Here is a 27,997-nt window from a genome sequence, read left to right on the forward strand (position 1 = left end):
ACATTTCGTTCTTTTGTTCTGTTCATGCTTTCCTTTAAATTTTTGAACATATATAGTCATGGCTGTATCATGACATTTCATCAGTTCATTTTACTGTAGTCAAATTCTACTTCAATAAAGCAAAACAGTGTGAAGTTTGGCAACTTCACAACCACGTGAGGGTGTGGGCTTCTGCAGAGTCTCCTCCTCTGTGTCCAGCCTCAGAGACCAGGGAGTTTCTAAAGTTGGATTTTGACTAAGGCAAGAACTGCTCATGTGCCCGACAGCCTGGACCCCAGCAGAAGCAGCCCCAGTGCTGGGCTATTATGAGCTGCCATCAAGTGCTGTGGGGCTGGGACCCCTTCTGATCATGTGTGCAGAGGGTGGAGGCAGAGGACAGCCCTGCTCTGGTGGGGGACGGGGGGAAGTGCCCACTTCCCTCGTGGGCTACAGTGCTGGTCATGTCAAAACGTTTCTTCTGTTCCCCAGACTTAGAGAAAGAGCCCCAGGACACCCCATCCAGTTTCTGGTGTCTTGTGGTCTTGAGTTCATTCCTTCTTTGAATCTGATGGATACTTCTGAAAAAGCGAAACGTATTTCCATCTCTAGATGAGTCCCTCTGCCCCTGTCCACCCGCCCTGTGAACAGCCTGCATGCAGACTGCACATCCAGCATACATCACACATCCAGCGAGCTCGCTCAGAGCACACATACCGCTGGCTTCAGCTGACGAGACATCCAGTCTCTTGGAGTTGTGCTTTATCCAACATTCCTTGTCAGTGCACCAAGATTTCCTCTTGGATCTTCCTGCAAAGGGTGCCCAGAATCTAACCACTGATCACCACCACTAAGTCCCACCTCTGTCACCTCTTGCCTGGCCTCTGAGTATGGTGCCCAGCCTCCACTCACCCCATCTGTCCTCCTGTGGAAGCCAGACTGTAGTCCCTTTTCCTCCCTCTCAGAATTCAAGTCCTTAGACCGTACGCTACCCACCCCCTGCTAAGTTGCCCCAGTGGGACCAACTACCTGGCTCCCATGCCACCTTGCTTTCCTGCACCCTGATCCGGTGACCCCCAGAGGAAACCCTTGTCCATCGCAGGTCTGCATCAAGTTAATCTGCTCGGTGAGGAAGTCCTGGCCCCATTATTTTTTGTAATTTTTTATTTTGCTGTTGCTTCAAACTTAAGAAGAATGGCTCAGAGAATTCTCATACCTCCTTTATCCAGCTTTTCCAGTTATTCACACTTTACCCTGCTTCCTTTTTTGCTTCTCTTTCTCTTCCTTTCTTTCTCACTGGAGACACTGGGCATTTTGCCTGCCAATACTTTCCCATTTACTTCCTAAGAATAAAGATGTTTGGTTATATTGTAGCAGGGAGGAGGTCCAGAAAAGAAACAGACAGGCTGTGTTCTGATGAGACAGGGGGAAGGGATGGCAAAGCAGAAAGATAAAACTTAAAGAATTGAAACATGAAGGTCACATAGCCCCTGGGGAAATGAAATAGCCAATGAAGTCACATGGAACCACAAGTTCCTGCTTGCAAGGGTATGTAAGGTGAGACCCCTTTGTTCTTGGGGCTCAGCCTTTGGACACGAGTCCACTGGCTTTGTGTGGCACAATAAAATGTTGCTTCCTGCTAAAATGCCTCAGTGTTCTGTATCTCGACTTGAGACTCCAGCAACATTTCTTGGGGGCTCGTTTGCCAGGATTGTGGAGATGGTGAGTTGTTGCCTCCCTTGTCACCAGGGCGTGTCCCTGAGGTGGCCGGGAGGAGACCCCACCAGGCGCCAGGGGACAGCTTGATCCAGAGGGGGATTTGTCCTCCTGGCGAGTTGGGGTGAGGGCCTCGGATGCACAACGAAACTCAGCGAGGTGCAGGAACCAACTTGGAAGCACTGCTAATCAGACTGGTAAGAACCCTGGTCCAAATCTGAGCCTGACCCAGGAGGCAGAAGGGGAGACTGATCACCTCCCAGAGACACTAGTAACTGCCTGTTGGGGTGAAGCCCTGTCTCTCAGGTTCAGAGAGCAGGGTGGAAGCACTGTGCCATACAGAAGTACATAAAACACCTCCAAGAGTTAATGGAGGTTTTGCGCTTTCTCTGGGAAATAGTCACGACTGAGGTTAAAGGATGGGCAACAAAAAATCCCGTTCCAAACGGGGGAGACTCCCAAGAGAACAGATGCATCATCCACCATTCCCCCGGATAGCCCTCGGTATAATGTAAATGTTTTTTTCTTTTTTTGAGAGTGCACTCTAGTTTGTGTGTGTGTGTGTGTGTGTGTGTGTGTGTGTGAGAGAGAGAGAGAGAATTTGTGTAAAGCACTGGGCAAAATTTGATTTCCTCCTGGAATCCCAGCTCATCTTATGTACGCTTAAGTTGACATTTTTTCCTGGCGTACTTAATGTATAAGATTTTTATGTGTGTGTGTATATGTAAGCATCTTCAAAGTGGTTCTTAAATGCTGTTATAAGGTTAATGTGATATCCAAGGTAAAAAAACCAGGGTGTTTGTTTTAAAGATCCGTTACAAACTGCTTAAGCTTTTTACATTTAAATATGTGAACATCTTGAGGATGGTTCTTACTATAAAGTAAATGTAAAAAAATTATTACTCTGCTCTACTGCTACTTAAAACACACACACACACACACACACAGGTTTTCAAACTTACTTCAATCAGGTCTCACTAGGGTGCAGGCATTCAGAGATTAACACTCTGGCTTAGACCAGAGGAGAAAAAAAGAAGGGAGACTACAGTCTGCAACAGATATCTTAAAATTTGGGTAGTTAAAAATGACCTTAGCCTGTTACATTCTGTCATAAATAAAATATGGGATTTATTTCTCTCTTGTAGTACATGGGTCTATTAAATGGGCTTTCAATGAATTGTTTTTACACAAAAAAAATTTTTAAGGTTGCTTTCTGTTTTTTTCCATACAAATACAAGGGTCTAAGTTAAAAGGTTTTATGAGTTAATTTCAACAAGTAACGTGCATATATATATTGTTGGAGCCAAAGTGGCTACTTTTCTGGGATTTACTGTGTGTCTAGAATTTGCCTTGAATTCCCTACTCTGGGGGCCACAAGCAGCTTTCTGCAAGCTCAAAAATGTGACAGACCTCCAGCTAGGCTCTGCAAGGTTTCCTGTGACGGTGACCACAGTCTGTAGTGGGGGGTAGAGGGGAAACTCTGTACCAGCTTGTTTCTCTATAACCGGCTTGTCTTTCTGACCACCTGTGAGCGATGTACTGCACAATCCTCCTGGTTACACAAACCACCGGGGGTAAATAACTCATCTCCTGACCCTGATCAGAGGGGGCTCAGGGCTTTGAGAAATTATCTGCCCTGAGTCTGCTAGCATCATAAAATTCCTGCTTCCTGCAAAGTGGTCTCGGTGAATTTGTTTCCCTCGCTGTTTCCCACAACAATATATGATATTAAAGATATGGTTTTTTTAAATAAAAGGATAAAAAATACTTTTAAATAAGAAAAAAGGATAAAGACAAGCTCCCCCGGGGGATACAAAATTAGCCGTCATAAATGTACAGAGTAAGTTGTCATAAAAGGATGGAGTTTATAAATGCTTATGTAAGTGATTGAGTTGACTAAAATCCAGTTACATTAAAGGTTTTGTAAGATCAACATTTAATGTACTGATATTAAGCTAAAACAATTTTCTAAGCTGATAACAAGAAGACTATCTTAAAAATACTGTTCTTAATAACATTTACAAAAACTATCTTAAAATGGTTTTTGTTTTGTCAAAATAACTCAAAAATTTTTGGTGCTACAGGTTAATCCACAAATTTATCAAAACAACAAAAGCTTATTAAAACAGAAAAGCAGGAGACAGCTGAGCACAGGGAGTACTGCTGCACTGATACGAGGGTTGAGACAGATTTACTTATATAAAGCAAAAAACAAAACAAAACAAAAAACCAAAGTGCACCCTCCAGATAGGATTAAAAAAAATAAAAACTCAAAAAAAAAAAAAAAGCACTACATTGGAGATCAAGACCTCCAGTTTTTATTAGACTCAACAGAGTGGAGATGTTAGTCCTACTCCTTCCACATGGTAGGCAAAGAAAATTTTTGGCCTGGGATGGCCAGATTGGGCCTGTTATTTTAAGGGGGGGGGCTCCATTGACTACAGGTTGGTGGGATCCTTCTGTGTGTCATGAGCCATCTGTTAATGTCAACAATCTGGGATATGATCCCTTATCAACATCTGAACCATGATTCTTGGCCACTATGTTTCCTAACTCCATACTTAGTCCCCATAAATATTTACCTGTGTTCTGTGGTGATTTTTGTTGGGGTTTTGACTATTAAGGTAACTGAGTTATAACTAAATAAAAGTTCATTTAAGAGTTGGTTTATGTAAAATTTTCTAGATGACCTCATGGTTAAACAACTGTTGTCTTGGGTGACTCTAATGCAGTTGGTGCCCTATATGTGTCTGTGACTGGGCTATTTGGGGTCACTGACACTGTTCTCCCCCCAACTGATGAGAAAATCTAAGGTTTTACTTCAAGAGCAACAACTAAACTAATGTGTGTGTGTGTATGTGTGTGTGTATATATATATATATAAAACGTCTAGAGTTGTGATGCTGTTGCTGGTTCCTGTATACTAAATATATTTATGTTTTTCAAGTATATCAAGCCTTCTAAAATACGAAATTTAGAAGAACATGGTAACAAAAAGTTAGTGGTACTGATATCCTGTTCTGTTAGTTGCTAAATTGTCCATCAGAGTTTTAACCATGGCTTTTTTTTTTTTTTTTGTCATTACAGTTGTGATCCTTCTGGGGCATTTACAATCAAGTCCATAAAAAATGACTCTAATAACTACTTATGTATCAACCAGGTTAGCTTTTTAGACATCTGCTTTTGTTATATTTTGTCTTGTATTGTCCTTTTCTAGAAGCCCACTGCCTAAGAGCCACTCCTTCTAAGCCCCTTTGTTGCTTAAATTTAACCAAAAGTGTCTAGTTGGCACTGATTCCCACCTGATCTGCTTGTTATTTCTCCTTTCCCTGCCACGTGGGACCAAAACAAACTAAACAAACAAAATCCAGTAAAGAGCAAATTCTCACAATGAGGGAAGAAAATGACAAACTGAGAAAGATCTTCAGTCTACGGCCATAACACCCTGAACATGCCCAATCTCGTCTGATCTTGAAAGCTAAGCAGAGTCGGGCCTGGTTAGTACTTGGTGGTGTTTTTTGGGACTTTTTGTTTTTGTTTTTTTTTGGTGGAACTGGGGTTTGAACTCAGGGCTTCACCCTTACAAAGCACGTGTTCTACAATTTGAGCCAAGCCTCCAGTGCCCTGGTTAGTACTTGGATGGGAGACCGATCTTCAGAGGAGACCGCTCAGAGACAAGCAGTTTGGAGACAAGTGGGGAATGCCATCAAAGTTCCAATGGAGTCACTGGTGCCAGACCTCTCAAAAATAACCAAGGCCGAGAGGATTGAGGAAGTGGTTCTTATACACATGTGGCTATCTGGCATTAAAGGCCTCCTATCACAGTAGAAGACAGGGTCTTCTACTTAGAGACAAAACGACTATTTTTACTGGCGCTAAACATGTCCTTTGATACTTAAAGATGGTGGTTTTAACTTTTTTAAACAATGAGTTTTCCTGGACATGTATACTGATATATTGTTGCCATGATAATTTTACTCAGAAAAAAAAAAAAACCAGAAGATACTGTCTGGTAAAAGAATAAAATGTCCAACCATTAAAACCCCATTGGAGGGGCCCTTTTGTTGTTATCTCGTCTACCTCCACTACAGTTAAAATAGCAGAAATTGCTCCCTGGATTCACCACAGCCGAGTGAAGCCAGCCTCTCCCGAGTGGGAGTACATCCCTGACCCAGCCTTACCATCCAAGATCACCCTCCAGAATGCCTGCGCCCTTCCTCTGCACGACCCTGCTTCCCAGGAGATAACTTGGGACCACGAACAACAGGACAACAGCCTGCTCTAGTCACTCTGGAAGCTGACTAGTCTACACATGGAGGAAGCTCAAACATAGGATGCACCTCTGCTCTCCTCTACCTTTTGGACTGGCCCTTGCGAGGTTTCCCCATGTGCTGAATGTTATAAGAGAGCCGTTGTTGGGACCTCTGCACAGCCACACTTTGCATCATGCATGCACCCACCAACAGGTCAGGTGTTACATCGGCTCATATATTCCCCAGGTTTACGAGGTTGCTGGTAGGTGATACTGGAAGTCCCAGAGTTTAAAAAAAAAATACAGGCTACATTTGTCAAGAAAAGATGGGTCTTATCTTGGGAACATGTTTGATATTACTCTGTCTGGTTCCCCTGGTGTTATGGTCCATCAGGACCTTTATAGAGGCCACTATAGAGAGAAAGCAGCCGCCCATGTAATGATGCTATGAAAATACAAACCACTAGGCCAAGGTGATGCTTTTTGACCCTAGGCGGGTCCGAGCATCAAAGTGGGGGGAATAATGTAGCAGGGAGGAAGGCCAGAAGAGAAACAGACAGGCTGTGTTCTGATAAAGTAGCAGGGGTTGGGGGGGAGGGGGGATGGCATAGCAGTGAGATAAAACTTAAAAATCTAAAACATGAAGCAGGTCCCATAGCACTGGAGGTGAAGTAGCCAGTAGAGTTACATGTAACCACATACAGGTTAGACCTTGCCTTTTGCCTCTGTAACCTGCTTGCAAGGGCATATAAGGTGAGACCCCTTTGTTTTGGGAGCTCAGCCTTCGGACACGAGTCCGCCAAGTCTGTTGCAGCACAATGAAGTGTTGCTTCCTTGCCTCAGAGTCACCACCTCCAAGGACACTGTGAGTTTCACCAGGAGCGGTGGCAGGGACAGATCACGTCGAAACCACAGGGCATCTAACTCCCTGCAATGGCTCTGCTCCGGCCGGCTTCTGACTGTTCTTCCCACGCACAGCAAGGCCCGGAGGCTCGTCCTTGAGGTTGGCCCTCGGGGAATTCCTCCTTGGCCTGCCGCGTGGTGCTGGCCCGTGGACACACCACGCGCGCCTGTGCGTTCTTGTGGCTGGACAGGAAACCGTAGCGTTTACTCCTTTGTTTATGGATCTCTTTTCATCCCCTCTGGGTAAACACCAGGAGTGGAATCGTGTGGTTGGAGGTATGTGTTTAAAAGAAACTTGGAAGTTCAGTCGAGGCGGTTCTAACATCGTACACTCCCCATCACTTCTGGTGGCTGTGACATTTTTGGTTGCTCCTCACCTCTGCCAACACTGGTGTTGCCAGCCTTTAATTTCATCCTTCTGGTGGGTGTGCAGCCATCTCTCATTGCAGTTTTAATTTGAATTTTCTTTGCATGTTTGTTTCCATGTGCTTTGTAAAATGCCTGTTTGAGTCTTTTGCCCATTTTAAGAGGTAGGTTATCTCTTTGTTGAGTTGTAGGAGTTTGTTATATTTTCTGGATACACACTTTCTGTTTGATATACACGCGTTTCTCTCTCCATCTTTGTCCTGAGTGCACACAAGTTTCTAATTTTGATGAAGTCCGTTTCATCAATATTTTATTTATAGCTACTGTTTTGTGAAGAGATCTGTCTTCCTTAGAGACTTCATGGTTCGGAGTTTGCATTTAGTCTCCTTCTCCTCCTTCTCTCCCTCCTCTTTAATTTTTTTATGTTTTTATTTTTGAGACAGGTTCTCACTATGTGGCTAGGCTGGCCCCAAACTCAGGATCCTCCTGCCTTCATTTCCTGAGTGCTAGGATTGCAGGATGGGCCAACACAGCAGGCTAATTCCGAGTCTTGTCGTACTGTTTCCCGTGATGTGAGGTAGGGGCTGAGGCTCGCTGCAGCACTTCCTGCTGGGAGGACAGGCCTTTGTGGGAGACGGGTGGATGGGGTAAGTGGGGCATGTTTCCTGAGCCCTCTCCTTTCCTGCCGATCTGTTTCCCAGAGCTCCAGCTTGATTCTCTGTTTCCAAGGTAGTTTGGGGTGGTGGGTCCCCCTCCGTATCATGCAGCTCCCCGGCGGCTTGGGCTGTTTTCCCTTTGATGGATGTTTTCCCAGGTAGACACCAGCTCCCTCCCTGCCCTCCAAGTCTTTGTTCACTGTTCACAACAGGATTTCTCCAGACCTCCCTATTTGAACTATAGCCTCAGTCCCAGGCCTGGGGCTTTTTGGGGACTTGGTCATCTTCTCCTATCACAGCCCCATGTCTCACACATGCTCAGAAAATAAGGACTGCAAAAATCCACCATGCTCCCAACAAAGCCCCAGGGTCAGGTGTGGACCTTGTCCCCTCCCACCTGCTGCTCCCCAGGGCCAAGGGGCACAAGGGGCACAAGGGACTCACGGCAAGCTTCAGTTTGTCCACTACGTGTTGCAGGAGCAGGAAGATGGACTGCACCGCTCGCTTGCGCTCGTGGCTCTTCTCCGACTTCAGCCAGGGCTCCATGTGCTGGGATGGGGAGAGCGGAGGGGGAAGCTGAGGAGCACACACTCAGGCCCCTCCACAATGCAGCTCAGACTCGATAGGCCTGAATGCGTGAGTCCCAGCCAACCAGACCTCTGGTCTCTCTACCCAGGCATCAGGGCCGCCCCTGTAGGAAAACCAAGGTGATTCTGTCCACTCTCACATGGCCAACACAACACTACAAAACAGCTGCAAAACAAACATCAGCTGAGTGTCTTCCGGTTCAACTCAGCCCACTGTGATCTCCCTGGAGGCCATGTCAGATCCCCCCTAAGGCTTCCCCACCTCAGGTGTCAGTCCCAAGCCCTAGCCATGGTCTAGGCTTCAGCCCAGCCCTCTATGAATCCAGTGTGTTAGCCCAGCTTTCATTACTATAAAGAAAGAAGTACCTGAGGCAGGCTACTTTATAAAGAAAAGGGGTTTATTTTGGCTCATGATTCTAGAGATCCAAGGTTGAGGGGCTGTGTCTGGTGATGACCTTCTTGCTGGTAGAGACTTGAGGTGACACAGGGCATCTCATGGCAGAGACAGGGAGTACCCAGGCATTCGTGTCTCCTCTGGTCTCTGTCCTTATATATAGTCACTAGGAAGGCTGGAGATGGTAGCTCAGTGATAGAATGCTTCTCTAGTATGTGCACAAGGCCCTGGGTTCCATCCCTAGCACCGTGGGAAAAAAAAATGGCCACCTGATCCCAGGATCTACCCAATCCCAGGGTCTCCTCCACCCTGATGACCTAATCTAATCCTAACTCCCAAAGACCTCACCCCTAACCTCCATGGCCGGATTAGGTTTCCACCCTCCCAATGCCTCACAGTGGGTACCAAAAATCCTTTGTCACTCCTGGGCTTCTACAAGCTGTGTTTTGGGAACCGTGGCCAAAGACTAAATGTGACAATTCTACAGACCGCACTGGAGCTTCTGGAAGGCTCAGGAAGCCCGAGCTTCCCGCAACTCTGAGGAGTTTGGTGTCCTCAAGAGCCTGGGCCTGCTGGAGCACTGGACAGCAGGGGTCATGCAAAGACCCCTGGTTGCCTCTCTTCTCTGAGCCCGTCTCTGGGGTCACGTTCCCCAGCCATTGCCTGGGTCGCCTGCTCTCATTGGTTCTTGGCAGTTTGTTTCCAGGCTGAACCTCCAGCTCCCTGGATGTTGGTCTTGTCCCCTGACCTCAGACCCTCAGACAGGTGTGACCACCCCTGGCTCACAAACTTGTGCCCCTTCCCCAGGGGTCCTCACAGAGCTCCTGCCCAGCAGGGGTGGGCAGAGGTGGCATCTCTGTCCTGAACAGAAGAGTTGGGGTCAGCCAAGCCTCCAGCAACATCCGGCTCTGGCCAGCAGTGTATGAGGTGGGCCTTGTTGGTGTGACACAGCCCAACACTAGGAAAAACCCTCTAACAACTGGCAAGCCTGGATCCTTCATGACACAGCTCAGCTTCCCTCACTGGTTCCCAGGCACCCATCAGAGCCGCAGAGGGAGACCAGGCCTGACCCAGACCCCACCCTCATTCCCAGCCCACAGCCCTCCTCCCATCTCCTTCCTTTCCTGAGCTCAGCTCTAGACAAGATCCCTTCAGGGTAAAGAAACAGGCTCAGCACCCCACTAAGCCACGTGGCATTCTCTAGGGACATTCCTGTACCCCATGTGTGAGTCAGGACAGGGTCTGGGGTTCATAGACCTGGGGGTCCCTTTCTCTGCCTCTAGCCATGGGGGTGGGGGTGAGAACCCAGCGAGGGCCTCTCAGGCCCAGTTCCCATATCTGTAGAGCAGCCATGGGGTCACACCTGGGCGGGAGCGATTAATCCTTGTGATGCACAGTGCCTAAGGCCCATCTGGGTGCTGCCACCCCTCTGTGGTCCCACCAGGATGGGACAAGGCAAACAAAAGGACATGGAGACACAGGGGGAGAGACTTCCTCCTGAGTTTCCTGAAGCCACGTCCAAATCCCTCCGAGCCAACTCCCAACGCAACGTGTTTGTAAGATGGAGATACAGAGGGCCTGTGTGGCAGGGAGGAAGCACTGAGACCTCACTCCCAGTCAGCTGTGATGTCTCTGTCTCTCTGCCACTGTCTATGTCTCTGTGTCTGTCTTTCTCTATTTCAACGTCTCTTTCTCTAGCGCTGTCTCTCTCTGTGTCTCTTGCTCACCTGTAAGAGGAAGCAGACCTCATCCATGCTTGGGTTCTCAGAGACAAAGTTCTGGAGAAGCAGGTCAAGGGCGTGCTCCGTCTTCTTGTACAGCATCTAGCAGGGGACACAGCCTGCTGCTATGGCATAATGGGGGTGCCCAATAGCCTGCTCCTCCCCCACAGAGGAAAGAAGTTTGCCTGGGGCCCAGCCCTGGTGGGTAAGGACAGATGACAGGACATGGCTGCTGGACTCTGCAGATATTAACCTGGGGAACAGGGAGACCCATCTCCAGTCACGAGTGGGAGTGGAGCAGGGGGAGCCATGTGTGTCAGGTGTCACAGGGCAGTGGGCTCCCCTGCCTGCTCAGGCAGCCCCTCCCGCTCCCTGCTGTGGGCCCCTCTTCAGTGGCCTGTGACCTCCTTCCTAATGACCTAGAACTCCTGATGTCTTCAGAAACTGAGAACACGGCAGGTCCAAAGCCACACACTGGCCTGTGGCCCAGGTCTGCCCCCTGTGGTGCTACTGACTCTGTACCCCACCTCTGCCAGGTTGAGGGCCAGAGCTGCCTCAAGAGCCAAGGAGACTGGGCTATGCTCCTGACGCCAGAGTCCTTTTCATGGCACTCAGTAGCCACATGTTCCTCTGTCACTGCTGTTATTTCCTGAGCAGGTCCTGGTCCTGCGCCCTACCTTGGGGAGGTCCATAGGAACCAGGCCCAGCTCCTACCCTGAGACCCTCCTGGCAGAGCTGGAGAAGCAAACCAAGTAGTAAAACTCTAAGAACACGAGCAAACAGCTGAACAAGTCCGAGTTAAGAGCCATGGAGGACTGCCAGTGCAGAGTCACTTCCCTTGGAATCGGGGGACCAGGGCTCCTCAAGGGATGCAGGGCCTTCCTTCTCCTGTCCCTCCCTCCCACTGGTGGAGTGCCAGCGGGAAGGCGAGGCACCAAAGTGCACAGGATGGGGAGTGGCAAGGACAGAGTGGCACAGGTCTGACAGGGACCCAAGGCCTCGGCTGGGCAGGGGCAGGCTGTGTGTACAGAATCCACCCACGGCTGGGGTTAGAGGGGGTGACCCCCCCCGGGCTTGCAGAGTGCTGGCCACAGGTCCTAGTCACATCAACCCGGCACGAACACAGGCACACACGCACACACAGACGGATGAGTCGACATCAGGCAGCTGTGGTTAGAAGTACAAGCATAGGTGTAGGACCTGGAGGTGGAGGGGGGGTGGGGGTGTATTTAGAGGAGACGGGGTGTGCTCAGGGTGGCATGGCTGTTTAGGATCCAAAGCTCCAGGATGGATACAGACATAGATAGAGATGTGGGTATAAAGGACCAAGAGAAAGAAACACAAAAACCATCCTGTAAATCCTAAAACAGGCACTAGAATAACACGACAATTACAGCTGGGGAGTCAGAAAAGCTTCACAAAGTTCAACTGACGCACAACGCAGAGAGCGAGACAAACAGGCAAGCGGAGAACGAAGACACGGAGGTTTAAGCCCAGTGTCCTCGGCTGAGCGGCTCGACGCCACCTCCCGTAAGCCGCAGGATTATCACGCTGGACGAAGAACAAGACCCAGCTGTGTGCTACCCACTCAAAGGACCGCACGAACCCAGACCTAAAATGAGATGGCAGTGACGACGAAGGGACGTGGATGTATATGGGGGATGGTCTGGGGGACTCTACCCTTGAGTCACTCCTCCAGCCCTTTTTTTATGTTGGGTTGTTTGGAGATAGGGTCTTGAGAGTCAATTTCCTTGGTTGTCTTTCATCCACAAACCTCCTGATCTCTGCCTCCTGAGTAGCTAGGATTATAGGCACAAGCCACAGAGCGTGGCCAAAAATAAAATTTTTTAAAAAGCAAAAAAAAAAATTTTTTAAGGAATTTTTTAAAAAGGAATATAGCAAAAGCAGCCTTTTGTGTCAGTACGTACAGATCTGCCTTTGGCATTGTTTTATTATTGCTGCTGCTCATTTTTAATTTTTAATTTTTAAAAATTGCTGTCTAGTAAAGACATTATAACTTTCAAACCACCGCTGTATTGCCGGGCAGATAGGTTGTCTGCAACTTTTTGCTGTTTCACCAGTACTACAACCAACATTCCTGAAACTGTAACTTTATACATCAAAAAAGAAAGAAAGAAAGAAAGAAAGAAGCCCGCCTAAATGGAATGAGTCAAGAAGGTTGGAAGTAAAAGACAGGATGAGCAGAGGCAGCTGGAGCAGGTGCCGAGAGCTCGGCCCAGAACCCAGTGGGGTCTGTTCTTCAAGAAGACAGAAGACTCCCAACAGCAGATCTTAGGGACAGATGGGGCCGCAGGGGAAGCAGATGAGCCCACTGACGTCAGGGATTCCCACACCCTCCCAGTCCTGACAGAAGCACACGGAATCTGTGAATTACAGAGCTTCGTGCAGTCCACCTGACCACCCAGCCTTCGTAAGCCTCCGAGGAGCGCACAGTGCAGATGCTTCCAAAGTGCACATGGCACACTACCAGCGTAGACCACGGCTGCCAACAAATCCAAAAGGATTTGTGCGACTCCAAGAATTTTCTCTCACAAAATCAGAATTACATTTGAAGCTGAGGCAGGACGGATGAGGGAAAATGAGGCCTGGGAAACGGCAGTGGGAAATTCAGAGAAAAGCACTGTGTTGACGATTAGCTTGATTAAAAGCACACAGGCACCACTTCCTTTGCTTTAAGCCTCACACTCCCTCAACAAGCTGCAAGATTTAGTAAAAAAGAGAAAAAAAGCAAAAAGGAGCAGCTCTCCCCCTGACCTTACCTGCTTGCCCAAATAATTAGTGCACTCTGGGAACTGAGCTAGGAACTCTTTTTAAAGAGACACTTATCCTGGGAAAAACCACTTGGGAAAATGACTCCTCTGGGCATAAAAAGTCTCTGTAAAGGAAAGCAGTTATCCCACGATGGACACCAGTCCTGAAGGCACATCTGGCAGAACCCGTCTTTGTTTAGAGGATGCCAAACATCTATGTCACAATGACCGAGATTTAATAAGTGGACCAACCTTAAAATCTCTGGCCCCAATTGGTAAGCCAGTGTAACAGCACGAATGGCTAAATGTACCAGGTGTCAGAACAAAGGGGAGCACTTATTCTAGGGTGACCTTGAACCGAACCCCCAACCCACTTTTTCACCCTAAATATTTTCACCCCTGTCATTGGAGCACTCACTGCACCTGTTACCTGGTGTGCCCGCACCCATGTCTGGGCTGTGTTCTATCTTCCTAGTTTTCCTTTCCTTTACTAATAAACTTTCTTGGTCTCTATCTCAACGTGTCCTAAAATTCCTTTTTTGTGACAACGTCACGACCTTGATACCCAAGGGTCAGGAGGAGCCGCCTCCCTTTTGGAGATCTCTTCACCTGTTCCAGCAACAAAGCGAATTAATATACTTGTAAATAACCCACAGATCCAAGAAAAAATAAAAGCTGAAACTAGCAAGTTGACTTCAGTTTAATTGAAATTAAACTGGGTGACAATGAAAACACAATGTATCAAGACTAATCATCGCAGGCTGGAGGAATGGCACAAGAGGCAGAGCACCTGCCTAGCAAGCAGGAAGCCCCGAGTTCAAACCCCACTACCACCCAAACAAGCCCTAATCATCTCAGTAGATACAGAGAAAGCATTTGACAAAACCCAACAATCACCCCTGATAAACTTTCTGAGAAAATCAGGGAAAGAATTCCTAAAAGAGAACATCTTCAAAATAGTAATAAAACTAACAACCACAGTGAGCACCATACTGAATGGTGGGAGACCTGCTGCTCCCAACTCAGGCCAGAAGCCGGGTGAGGACGAGGATGAGGTCCTCTGTTCAGCGTGACAACAGAAGTTCTAGCGAGTGCAATAAGCTAAGAGTAAGAGGTCAAAGCCATCATGATGAGAAAGGAAAACGAACACCGCCTTTACCCAAAGAAGCACGCAGCGAACCGCATGGACTCTGCAGAAAGCTGCCAGGTGAGTTTAACAAGAATAACATCCAAACATCCCGTTGTGTCCGTGTATTCCATCAAGGAACGGGGAAGTTGAAACACTTCGATGCTGTGGAAAATGTCAAGAAAAGAACGTGAAGGCACGGGGCAGAGACTGACAACGGACACGTGGAGCTGCAAAGCACAGGCCGAAAGGAGAGGTGGCAAACCAGCACGTGAAAAGATGCCCGACGTCGCTAGTCACGAGAATTAAGCCACAGTGGGCTCCCACGCAGCCCTTCGAGAACAGCTCACATTGAGGACGGGAGCACCTGGCACCCTGGGCCACGGCGGGCGGGATATGCACCACTGAAGCCTCCGCGCAGAGCCGTCCAGCAACTCGTTAAGTGTACACCTTCCAGAAGCGCTGGCTCTCTCACTCTTGGGTATTTACCCAGCAAAAACTAAAACATGTGTGTCTGCAGGAAGACCCTGCACCCAGACGCTTGGAGCACCTTCCCTGGTCACAGGGCATCAGATGAAATGCCACTCAGCACTAAAAGGAAGGAGTACCGACTCCTCCCACCTCCTGGGCGGATCTCCGAATCACCGTGGTGAGTGGGAGGGATCCAGAGAAACATACAATGCAAAATGCCACTTATGCAAAATTCTAAAAGTATACCAGCCTGTGTGCAGGGAAGAGTCAGCAGCACTTTCAGGGGAGGGGGAGGGGGAGGGAGAGGGGTGGGAACTGGCAGGGGTGCTGGGAAGGGGAGGGGTCTGGGCAGGGCTCCCACATGGGCACAGGACGCTTTGGATGATGGATCTTCATAAGCATTTTGGTTACCCGTCAAACCATGTGACAGTGTTCACTTTGAATGTGTGCGTCGTCGCTTCGTATGTCAATCACACATCAATAAACCTGGTAAGACAACTTCTGCCCAGTACCATTGTGCTATGTCCCTGATGTCCTCTAAGTGTGGCCCTGGCTGCTGGGACTCACTTCATCTAATGGATAGACATGGGTGGCAGGCAGAGGTGGCCCCCAAGTCCTCGTGTGGGTCACGGTACCCACTCCCCAGCTGCCTGCCCACAGCCCCAGGGAATTGCCTCCTGTGGCTCCTTCTGGCTCATGGCCAGGGAACGGCCAGTGCAGGAGCTGGTCAGTCCCAACTGAGCCAGCCCATATCAGCGCTCTCCCACAGGGTTGGCTGCCACCTTTCTCCCTGGCCACATGCAGGTGGGCTTCATCTGAGACCCTCACCACCCTCAGCTCCCTGCAAGGCCCCTCTGGAACACCCTGGTGGACCATACACATGGACTGTGCCTCACTTCTGCTCTGGGAGCCCAGCTCAAGGCACAGAGCTCAGTTCCCCACCGAGGCTGTTCTGTCCATGGCTCCTTACTAACTGGGTGGGCTCCTGGAGCCCATGCTTGGTCCTAGGGGCTTCGTTCCCACAGGTCTTCTCCCTGTCCCCCTGAACACTCTGCTTTCCTGTACACAAAGCTGTGCTGATCCAGCCTCAGTGTGGCCTTGGATATGCTTTGGTCATGGATGTGGAATGGCGGCCTTGCTGTGTGCTGAGGGCAAGCAGGAACAATCAGAGGCACCCGAGTGACAGCCAGCTTTGTCCCTACCTCAGTCCCCTAGGGACTGGGTCTGAGCTGGCAGACTGGGTCCACGTGGCTAAGGGTGGAGGATGTACCCCAAGGCTTTGGGGGTGTTGATCAGCTCAGTAGAAGCTCATGAGTAGAAGCTGGGGCCAGGGCACACCTCACACGATACAACAAAGCAGCACCAAGACCAAGGTCACATTTGAGGCGCAAACCCCAAAGATCAGGTTTCTTCCAAGAAGGTCAAAGCAAGTCTGGCACAGCCAGAATGGAACCAAGCCTAGACTCGGGGGCTCCTCCCTTTGCCCCTCTCCTGGCAGGCTTGACAACTGGGCCAGCACCCAGAACCCACCACCCAAATGGCAAAAGGTGCTAGGCACAGGGTGTCACCATGACATCAGGGACTGGCTCCAGCGGTGGCAGGATGCTCCTCAGTGACTCTGTGGGGGGCAGCAGGTACAAGCTCCGCAGGCAGGTCTGCAGGACCTTGGACTTGACCATGGGTTTGAGGCTGGGCCGCAGGTTGCTGTAAGATACCAAGGAGTCTGGGCTTCTCTGTCCAGCATGTGTGGAGGGAGGCTGGCTGGAGGGGCCAGAGTGGGTCAGGATGCCAACACTCTCCACTGTGTCCCGGATCAGGGCTCAGTCGGTGCTAGTGCTAACAACGTATCTTGGACAGGAAACAACACAAACGTAGCCTCCACCGTAGAGTGCAGAGCGTCAGCCCACCCAGCATTCTGTCTCCATCCTTGGTGTAGCACCACCCACATTCCCTGCACACTCAGAGGGCCCGGCTGTCTTCATTCCTGCGGCCCAGGGGATGTACCTCAGGGCCAGGATGACCAGCATGATCTTCTGCTGGAAGAGCGAGGCCAGGAAGTTTGGTTCCTTCTGGAGCATGCACTGGAGGAGTGGAGGAGGCCAGCATGGAAGCCGTGCCAACCAGTCGCACAGCCTCCTCGCCAACCTGGTGCCCCCGAGTGCCCACTGAGGGCTTGGGTGCCACTCACCAGCAGGCATTGGATGAGCTCAGGGATCTGAGTGAACTTGTAGCTCTGGGCGCCAGACTCCCGTCTCAGGGCTCGAGTGAGCAAGATGGCCGACAGAAGGAAGCTAGATTTCAGGACATCATCCTGTCGGTGCCCAGAGGGGTGAAGGGCCAGTTCAGGGACCTCAGCAGACACATCCCTGAAGTCCTGCCACACACCCGGGTGACCATCCCAACCAGGGTGCCAGCAGCGTGCACACGACATGCACAGCACACAGCACATCTACACACATCTACACGTCTACACAACACGCACACGTGCACAGTTCTCCTTCACACATAATCCACCTCCACACATGTACGTGACAAAACCACACCAGCACACCGATGTCTCCATATGCACGGTGCATACGTACACACACAGAGCGCACACCCCTCACACACACAGGACTGACCTACAGCATGAACACCTCACGCAGCACACGTGTATGGACAAGTTCACACCACGCAGGGCACACACATGTACACATGTCACACACACCACAAGCCTGTGACGGGGCCGTCTGGGCCATCCTGGCACGTCTGTGTCTGGCTCTGCCCCTTGCTTCCTTTTGAGCACCTGGGCCAGAGCCTTCAGAGAAGCGAGGTGCCCAGGGCTCCCTGTGTGTGGGTCCCGCCTCCCTCTGCCAGCCTCACCGCCCTGTCCTGGCCCAGCCCTGTCCCCAGCACCTGCATCCAGGGCACTGGACTCAGCAATGTGGGAGCAGCCCCCTGCAGGCTCTGCCTGGCCATGCTTCTGTTAGCCCTGCCTTGGGAAGCACGTGGGCACAGGTGAGGTGACCTGCAATGCCCTGCTGTCCCCGCTGTCCCCACTGTCCCCAGCTCACCCAGGGGCCGCAAGTGAAGTAGTATATCATCCGCGAGACAATGTTGTCCACCCAGGGCAGGATCTGTGCCTTTGCGTGCATGGCCATCTGCCCGTAGCACAGCAGGAAGGTGCTGCTGATCCATTTCCAGTGCGGGTCAGCGTCCAGCCTCTGCGGGAGGACAGGCAGGCACTAGCTGGGCCTGGGTGGCTACTGGCTGTCAGCGCCTCCTGCCCAGGAAGAAAGCCAAGGCCTCGGCACAGGATTGTGGCCGGCCAGCTATGTCACACTTCACAGGGACCAGGACTCCCCTGCAGGAAGTCCCTCTGACTGGCTCTTCCCAGCCCTCTGTATTCCCAGCCAGGCCTCCTCCCCTGGGGCTCTCTTGTTATCTGCAGTTCCAGTGCAGGGACTGGGCAGGAAGATGGAGCCACCCAATGCTCGTCCTGGGTCAGGTGCATGAGGAGGAACTGAGGTCCAGGCCAGGCACAGCACCAGAGGCGGCCCAAGACTCAGTCCAATAGCAGCTGGGGAATGCATTCATAGGACCCTGTGACTCAGGGGAAGCACAGAGATGGAGCTGCATCCAACCCCGCCCCCCCCACACCCCCTCCTGGAGATGGGCAAGATAGAATCCTCTGAGGGAGCTGAGGCTGACACCCTGCCTGTCCCAGGCTGCCCTTTCCAGCAGGGCCCAGCCCCAGGGCCTTTCTACCTGGTGGGGCTCTGGTGATGTGAAGACAGCCCTTAGGAACCTGGTGCGGCCCAGGTGCTCCAGCAGGGCCCACACCTCCTTCAGGTGCTTGGTAGAGGCCAGGCCCACGGCCAGTGCAATGCCCTGTGGGCAGAGGACTTTGTGAGCCAGGCCCTAAAGAGACAGCATCTGAGCTCCCGACCCCCTTTCCAAGGGCCATCCTCCCGGGTGGGGGTGGGGGGCGGCTGCTCTCAGCTAGGCTATGTGCCTGACAAAGCACACAAAATCTCCATGGAGGAGTCTTTGCTCCCATTTCCTGTGTGGGTAACACGAAATGTTTCTCTTTTCTTCTCCCCTCCCCTTGTCTATGCTTTATCATGTTATACGAAAATAAATTCCTTGCTAAAACTTTCACCTTGTGAGACCCCTTGAAATGCTTTTCAATGTTTGTGGATCTCAACCACCTGAGATTTTGCATGGAAACTGGAAAGCTGTGGGAGCCCCTTCATCTGTCCTCCAGTGTCATAAATTGGCAAGCCTGAGCCAGGAGTTGACCCTCACAAGGTATGGAAGCATGTAGCTTTGGAACTTTTTTCTCTCTAAATGTATCTTAGCTATGGTGGAGGTTTCTTTCACCTCTCCTCCTCCGTGGTCTGCCTCTGTCTCCTCTCCCAGACTGGCCACCCAGATGAGGACAACAGAAGCAAAGATGGATGAGGAAGGAGCAAGGCGGAAGGGAGAGAAGTCCTGCTCCAGTCCCATTGTTACTTTTCCCAGCCTCCCGAGTGACTTCCCAGGGTCAAAACATCAAATCACTTGAGAATCTTGATGGTGTGTGGCTGAGGGTCGGAGATGCTTCTCTCCTGGATCCTTCCCATCTAATGCTAAGTCTCGAAATCTGTGCAAACTCTCTACTAACAGTTAACCCCTTCAAGTCTTGCTTCCAAGGTGGGACACCTTTCCCATCACAGACATGTCAAGACCAGGGGAGAGAGAACAGGTCATGGACCAGGTCACTGCGGGCAGCAACCATAGGCTGTCCTGTTCACTCTCCTGGCCAAGACACCACGCGGTCAGTCCGGGTTATGGACCCATGCCCTCCGCCTCATGTGCGCAGAGGCTGGGGGGACCAGAGAGGGAATTTCAATTTCTTGACTAAGCTTTTCTTTACCTCCTACAGACGCCCATGTGTTTACATTTGGGATCTTAACATTCCAGGTTGTTACATTAGCTAAAAGGCAGTAAGAAAGCCCCCTGCTTGGGTTCTGTTATGGATTCAATAAGCCATTTGGGGTTTTATGTTTGTAAGGGGCTCCTTCCCTGAAATTAACTCTTGACAGGCTAATTCATTCTACATTTGCATGCCTACTAAGATAGCCAGATATCACCAGTTTCATTGGCAACATGACATGCAGATTCTCATTTGGAAAACTAATTTTTGGTGTAAGTTAAGAGGCTGGGTTAGTAGGTATAGGTAAGAACTTTCTCAACGAAACCCCAGCAGCACAGCAACTAAGAGACAGCATAGATAAATGGGACCTCATAAAACTAAAAAGCTTCTGTTCATCAAAAGAAATGGTCTCTAAACCAAAGAGAACACCCACAGAGTGGGAGAAAATATTTGCCAGCTATACATCAGACAAACGACTGATAACCAGAATATATAGGGAACTTAAAAAACTAAATTCTCCCAAAACTAATGAACCAACAAAGAAATGGGCAAGTGAACTAAACAGAACTTTCTCAAAAGAAGAAATTCAAATGGCCAAAAACACATGAAAAAATGCTCACCATCTCTAGCAATAAAGGAAATGCAAATTAAAAGCACACTAAGATTCCACCTCACCCCTGTTAGAATAGCCATCATCAGCAACACCACCAACAACAGGTGTTGGCGAGGATGCGGGGAAAAAGGAACCCTCTTACACTGTTGGTGGGAATGTAGACTAGTACAACCACTCTGGAAAAAAATTTGGAGGCTACTTAAAAAGCTGGACATCGATCTACCATTTGATCCAGTAATACCACTCTTGGGGATATACCCAAAAGACTGTTACTCCAGAGGCACCTGCACATCCATGTTTATTGCGGCACTATTCACAATAGCCAGGTTATGGAAACAGCCAAGATGCCCCAGCACTGACGAATGGATTAAGAAAATGTGGTATCTATACACAATGGAATTTTATGCAGCCATGAAGAAGAACGAAATGTTATCATTCGCTGGTAAATGGATGGAATTGGAGAACATCATTCTGAGTGAGGTTAGCCTGGCCCAAAAGACCAAAAATCATATGTTCTCCCTCATATGTGGACATTAGATCAAGGGCAAACACAACAAGGGGACTGGACTATGAGCACATGATAAAAGCAAGAGCACACAAGGGAGGGGTGAGGATAGGTAAGACACCTAAAAAACTAGCTAGCATTTGTTGCCCTTAACGCAGAGAAACTAAAGCAGATACCTTAAAAGCAACAGAGGTCAATAGGAAAAGGGGACCAGGTACTAGAGAAAAGGTGAGATCAAAAAGAATTAACCTAGAAGGTAACACCCACGCACAGGAAATCAATGTGAGTCAACTCCCTGTATAGCTATCCTTGTCTCAACCAGCAAAAACCCTTGTTCCTTCCTATTATTGCTTATACTCTCTCTACAAAATTAGAGATAAGGGCAAAATAGTTTCTGCTGGGTATTGAGGGGTTTGGGGGGGGAGAGGGAGGAGGCGGAGTGGGTGGTAAGGGAGGGGGTAGGGGCAAGGGGGAGAAATGGCCCAAGCCTTGTACGCACATATCAATAAAATAATAAAAAAAAAGTTAAGAGGGTGGCCTCGGGGATCCTGTATCCTTTTTCCTAGAGGAGGATGTAGGATGCCAGCTTTCCACCCAAAACTAGGTCCCCTAAGTTTTCTTTAAAAGGTTTGACTAAGAACAAAGTTGCTGCAGCCCAAAGTAAACTATTATTAGAGTTATTTAAAAAGCACCCTCTGGGGGTAAATCTGCAGTCTTAAAAGAAGCCATTCTAAGTTAAGATCCTGCTCCTTGATCCTAATCCTGCGTCCCAATATGCTTCCAGGGGACCCTGCAATAAAGATGGGGGAGGTGCAATGATTAGAATATTTGGATTCAATTTTGGTCTTTAGCAGGGAAGGGGTGGTGCATATTAAAACAGGAAGTTTAAAGGTATCTGTTGTGATTTGCATAAAAATTAAAGGCTCTGAATTTATCTTGTTGCTGCCGCATGGAAAATTCTAACTTACACATGGTTTAAAAGGCTTTTCGGTGAGTGCACGCTGATTGTTTTCATGCGTCTTTTGTGTATCTTGTGTTTGCGATTGACTTAAAGGAGGCAAAGATTCTAGAGGCTGCAACGACAGTTTTGTTAGACTTTCTTTTGCTTCAGCCACCACCACAAGCCACAGACAAAGCGAGTTGTGAAGCAGCATTGGAGAATTCCAGCTCATTTATGTGTGCTTAAAATGACATTTTTTTGGGCATGCCTAATTTGTAAAACTTGTTCGAGTGTGAGCTCGTGTGTGCGTAAACATCTTCAAAATGTGTCTTAAAATGCGGTTATAAGGTTAATGTGACGTTCAAGGTTAACAAGTAAAAGTTACCTCTTGGAGCACCTGTAAGTATTCAGGATTAAAGATTAGTTTTAAAGGGAACTATCTAGACTTAAATACATGTGGACAAGCGGTCTTAACGTGTTTCATTCTGTTGCAAGCAGATCCCACTCAATATTTGTGTCAGCTAGCAAATGCGTTTTTATAAATTGTCGTTTAAAGAAAGAGTGTTCTTAACAGGTCTCAATTAAATTATAAGATTGACGGTACTTTATTCTATTGAAAAGAAACTATTTTAATTAAACTTTTAAGCATTTAAGAGAAATTAAGATTTTGGCAATTACAAATAATACAGAAACGTATTGGGTAGGATGTAGGGGGAGAGAAAAGTGCTTTTGGATGAGAAAGGATTTTGTAAGAAAATGTCTGTCCTAAAGGCTTGTTTCAAAAATAAAAGCGACAAGGACAAACCGTCAGAAGGTTCAGGATGTCGTATGGAGGTCCTGAGTGATGTGAACAGCAAATGGTGGTTGGAGTTTATAGGAGTTTATTGAGTAATTAAGTTGACTGCAGTTTAAGAGTAGTAACTGGTAAAACTGGCTTACAGGAAAGGTTTTGTTTTCCTAAGATAAGTAGTTGCCTGTATTTTGTAACTTTATTGGGCTTTTGACCATTTAGGAAACTGAGTTCTAACCAAATCAGCTTATTGAAGTGCCCGTGTTTTCAGTGATTTTAATACATTTGACATGCTAAAATGTGGGGCCACATGTCTGAATTTCATGTAAATGCTATACAAAGGGTTATAGGGTAAGTGAAGGGGGCGGGCGCTGCTTCTCGTGCTCCCTCCCTTGCTGGAGTGAGCTTTCTCTTTCACTCCTTGATTGTTACTGGACCTAACTGGGCTTAACTGGAGGCAACTGGAAATTTTAGAAAAGATAACAGGATAGACAGAAAGTTGGGGTCGGGTGTGTTGTACACTCGGCTGGAGACTCAAAACCTTAGTTGTTTCTTTTTCTGTCTTGATCCTAAGGTCTTGCTCCTTAGCTCCTTGCAGTTCTTTAAAACCTTGCTTAAAACCTCTTTCCTAAGGTTCCCACTGTCCCATGTTTGCTCTCAGCTTATCTTTAGCTTAGTTGCTCTTTAAGTCGTTTGCCCCCAAACTTGCACTGTCCCATCTCTTTACCTCTCTTAAAGCCTCAGTGCTCAAACCTGCAACAACCACACTTACACCTGCATGTGCACAACTCTTAAGGTGTCATCCTTAGACTCGCACTGTGCACTGACGCGTGGTCTCTTTGGCTTTTCTTTAGCTTTAGCTTTCCTAAGGCCTATGCATGAAGATCTTTCTCAGCTTTGCTTTCTGAAGCCTATGGTAAAGTTAGTGCAGACTTTCTATCAGCCCCTCTTTAGCATTTTCCCTTCAGCAATTTTTCCCTTCAATAATTCTATTCCCTTCTAAAAGCTTCCCACACCAAAAGGCTCAAAGGAAAAGCTAAGCTTCTTTCCAATATTCAAAGGCAAAAAGCCCCCCAAAGCAAAAAGCCAAAAGCCAAGCAAAGAGTCCAAAAGCCCAAAGTAAAAAGGGCAAACGGCAAAAACCCCCTCGTCCTCCTTTGGGGTCTTTTATAGCAGCAAACAGGGTGGAGCCACTGCCAGGGGCGTGACATTGCAACAGGAGAAACCTGCGTTCCTGCTTCTCTGAACGCAGCTTAGGAGACGCAGCTGTTCTGCCTTTCCCTGTTCCGTGGCCAGTGCTGTGCCTATCACAGCCTACAGGTAAAAGCAATTAACTGCATCTCGCCTTGCTTGGGTCCAGTTCTCATAGGCTTTAATCTGCTCCCCACAGGTAAGCTTAACACAAAGTGACCAACACGAGGTCAGTAGAAAACAAGTCTGTTTGGGGCGCTGACTCTGTGTCCCTAAGCTTGTAAGAGGTCTAAAAGCTTTGCTAAATCTTCCTCTAACTCGGACGACACCTGTGTAGCTGTGATGCTCATTGTCATGTTGCTAAATGCTAAAAGTACATGTCCCCAGAGTTAAAAACAGTGCCATTTAATTAAGGATTGGACCTTGGTCACTCATAAAGCACATGTGTCATAAAAAAGCATACTAACGTAATTTAAAAATTCAATTACAGGCAAAATTAAAGGGGGACTTATTCTATTGGTAATGTATATATTGTGCCATTTTTAATACTAGGAGTTTTAAATACATACTTAAGAGATAAGGAGAGCTCAATGGAACTAATTTATGCTGTCTATCATAATATCCTAGAATGTTGTAAACAATAAAAATTGTCAATTGCTAAACAGTTAAAACATCCTACAATAACTGTTCTAAGTTTTGTCAGCTAGAGTTTGGATCCTTCTAAGGCACTTACGACCCAAACGCCCAGCAAACATCTCCAGCAACTTTCTCAAACAGTTGTCTACTTGAGCGTTGGTTTGGTTTTGTGCTCTCCTTGTGAAACTTTAGCTGTTCTCTGTTGATATTTTGCAGAAGTACAACACAAATAGCCTATTTTGGAAAAATGCCCCACTACTGACAAAAAAAAAAATTAAGCTCACTTAAAAATGGGTGCCTTATAAGCTCAGCCTAAGAGCCACTTCTTCTAAACCTCCCAGTTTTCTTAGATTGGCGCTGACTCTCAACCCATCTGACACTTGTCCCTGATGTGGGGTCAAAGATCACATCAGACTATCTGGAGACCTGGGCAACGAGGGACAGTTAGAGCCAGACCAGGTGACTGGTCAGCGGACATCTTCAGGAGGAAGGAGAAAGTTGTCCGAATAAAGCCATGCTGAGCACAGTAGTGCATGCCCGTAATTCCAGCGATCGGGAGGCTGAAACAGGAGGATCCTGGGTTAAGGCCAGCCTGGGCTACACGGTGAGTTCCAGGCCAACCTGAACTATGTGAGACCCTGTATTTAAAGTAACAGCAAAATGGAGTCACTCCTGCCAATCTTCCAAAGTACACCCAAAAGGTTAGAAAGAACGGGTCCTTCTGTGTGTGCATCTTGGATAGACAATTTAATTAGAGGTTTTATTTTTAAAATTTAAATCTATTCCCTCACAACACACCAACATTATTACTATTATTGTATTTATTTTTTTTAGTAAGGGATAACATTTACTGTAATGCTAGAGACTAATGAAACTTTGTTCTATAGCTCAACACAGAATGTCAGATTCTAAACTTGTTTTGAAGTCCTTTTTAAACTGGAACCTTACTGCAGTCTTAAATTTTGGGGGTCTGTGAAATACTGGCCTCTCCACACAAAGGTATACATCTCCCAAGTAAAGGTAAGTTATCTAGCCACATTGTAACTCTGGGGAGCTAACTCTTGTCCCTAAAAAGACAGGCCTTAAAATTAGGGCCACCTAAAAAATTAACAATAATAATTAGCTTAACTTATTTGTAAATGACTGGGTTTTTATAGGATTTGGATTCCTGGCTTTCTAGGCAATACAAAGCCTCTTTATGGGGCAACTCAGGATCTGATTTATAAATACCTGGAGTAAACGGAACAACAACAAAAAGCCCCTCAAAGTTTAAAGGATTACTGGTGTTTGCCCCAGTCCTAGTAATCCTACATTTAGATAAGCCTTTGAAACTCAAAGACAGGACATTGTACGCAAAAAGGGGAAAGTAACGCCTCCCATGGGGAAGCAAACAGGACTCGTTAGAGGGCAAAAGGCTCTCGGCGGCTGTGGATTCCTCCTGCCCAGGAAGGCCTACAAGTTTATCCCAACTGTAAGACAGAAAAATATTTAGGGGAGCCTTAAGCCAAGGACATCGCTTGTTCTCAGTAAAGATGGAAGGGTGGTTACACCCGACTGTGAGGCCAGCGCTGTAACTTTACAACATGGGCTTTGCTTATGGCACATTACAGCTGTGCTGGGCACTCAACACCTTTACCCTTGCAGGGGACACCGAGTGACCCCATAGTTAGGTATGACCTGGCATCTAACTTAAGCTATCACATTAAGATTTTCCGTAGAGACCCACCTCTGGACTTACACACAGCCGTCTCAGATAGGGACTGGTGCATGTCGGCTGCCACCTTTAAAAGCTCCCTGATGTACTGGTCTGTCTCCATGGGTGGCAGCCACACGCTTTACACATTTCCTTATGTTGTGAATCTCTTAAAAACCCTATTAGCTTTATCCACATGAAAAGCATTTCTTATTTTTACTTTAAAGGATGGTTTTCACTCATTTCTCTTTTAGTGCAAGAATAAATTGATGTTTCCTGGTCCTGATCCTGACAGCCTCTCAACTAAATTTTCTGCCAACTGAATTTCCCTTGTCACCTCCTAAATTAAAGATAGGGACACGGCTTTTTGGTTCCTTTTCTAGGTAGGGCCAGTGACCAAACTCAGCCGGAAGCAGTGATAGAAGATTGGACTGTCGCCCCTCTGCACCCCTTTTCAGATAAAAAGGGACCAAAGTCGATGGGTGGGGGAGGGGAATGAGGCAGGATAGCTAGAGAGGGAAATTACATTTTAATCAATATTTAAAGGGCCAGAGCAGCTGGCCCCCTCCTGTCTTTCAGATGCTAAATTTACAGGAACAGGGAGACAAAGGGGAGCCGCCTGTTCTCCTTTCCCCTTTGAGACATTAAGGAGCTGCAAGGATCCTTGGATGGAGGGAGCAATAATGTTTAGGAAAGGAAAGTTAGAAGCATCCTATTGTCTCTGATTAAGAGTTTCAGATTTGAGAGGGTCACCCCCTCCCCGTCAGCCACCCGGACCTATTATCTTTCACTGCGTGGATTCCCCCGGCTCTCCAGTAGAAAACTAGGAGTTGGGGACCACCATTTTCAGTCTTTGCACCCATTTCCTGTGTGGGGAACAGGAAATGCTTCTCCTTTTTCTCTCGCCACCCCCTTGTCTATGCTTCATGCCGTTATACTAAAATAAAACCTTGCTAAAACTTGTTTTTTTTTAAATCTCCCCGTAAGTGAGGGCTGAGGGCCAGTGACTGGCAGGGGTCAGCATGAAGCAGGGTCTGAGCCAACGACTCACCTCGCGCTGGCTGGAGGGCTGGTGAGACAGCTCCAGGAGGCAGGCCAGGTGGCGCTCCACCTGCTCGGAGGAGACGCACTCGCACAGGATCAGCCCATAGAGGCAGAAGAGGACGCCCTGGGAGAGCGGAAGGCAGGGTGCTAGCTGGGCCAGCACTGCTGGGTGGGGCCACAGGGGCCACACTGCCGTTCATGAACCCCAGCTGCCATAGGCCTTGCCCAGACTCTGTGTCCTGTCGTGCCTGAGCCTAGGGATCAGGGTATCTCCAGGACTGGGCTCTGCCATGCTCCTGTGTGTCCCCAAAACACACCCAAACCCACCCTGAGGGCTACCATGGGCGCTGCTGTGCTCAGAGTGGTGGGACAAAGTGCCCTTCTCAGGGTGGGGAGGTCACAGATGGAGCTCTGAACCTCTCAGCACTTGCCAGGTGCTCAGGCTGTGGTCTGGGCCTGGGAGGACCCCTCTGAGGAGGCTGGGGGAGCCCTGCCAGGCACTGACCCTCTCCTCAGCCTTCTTGGGGTCCAGGCCTAGGAGGTCCAGGAGCTTCGGCAAGGCACTGTCCATGTTTGACACCTGCTGCTTCTCTGGGTTCTGTGGGTTGAGCTCAGAGTTCAGGCCCCACCAGGACAGACCGACACCTGCCAGGCCCCAGGGGAGGGACAGAGGAGGGCACAACCTACTACCAAACGGATGAGGAAAGACTAGGAGCTTGATCCTAAGTATGAATCTGGCCCCGCCCACC

The 27,997-nt window shown here is 48.4% G+C and overlaps 1 protein-coding gene across 1 annotated transcript in view; it reads right to left on the reverse strand.

Moving 5' to 3' along the window:
- LOC109681786 (maestro heat-like repeat family member 5) overlaps positions 1–27,997 on the reverse strand; it is a 73,198-nt gene that overhangs the window by 17,441 nt on the left and 27,760 nt on the right. Inside the window, exons 7-14 of the mRNA XM_074066999.1 lie at positions 27,754–27,846; positions 27,256–27,372; positions 18,687–18,809; positions 17,128–17,250; positions 16,944–17,020; positions 16,508–16,643; positions 10,578–10,673; positions 8,314–8,418 (exon numbers count right to left, since the gene is read on the reverse strand). Of these exons, the coding sequence (XP_073923100.1) occupies positions 8,314–8,418; positions 10,578–10,673; positions 16,508–16,643; positions 16,944–17,020; positions 17,128–17,250; positions 18,687–18,809; positions 27,256–27,372; positions 27,754–27,846 (870 nt within the window). The remainder of the gene's footprint in view (positions 1–8,313; positions 8,419–10,577; positions 10,674–16,507; positions 16,644–16,943; positions 17,021–17,127; positions 17,251–18,686; positions 18,810–27,255; positions 27,373–27,753; positions 27,847–27,997) is intronic.

Source organism: Castor canadensis, chromosome 3, assembly GCF_047511655.1.
Source record: "Castor canadensis chromosome 3, mCasCan1.hap1v2, whole genome shotgun sequence".
NCBI classification, from domain to species: domain Eukaryota; kingdom Metazoa; phylum Chordata; class Mammalia; order Rodentia; family Castoridae; genus Castor; species Castor canadensis.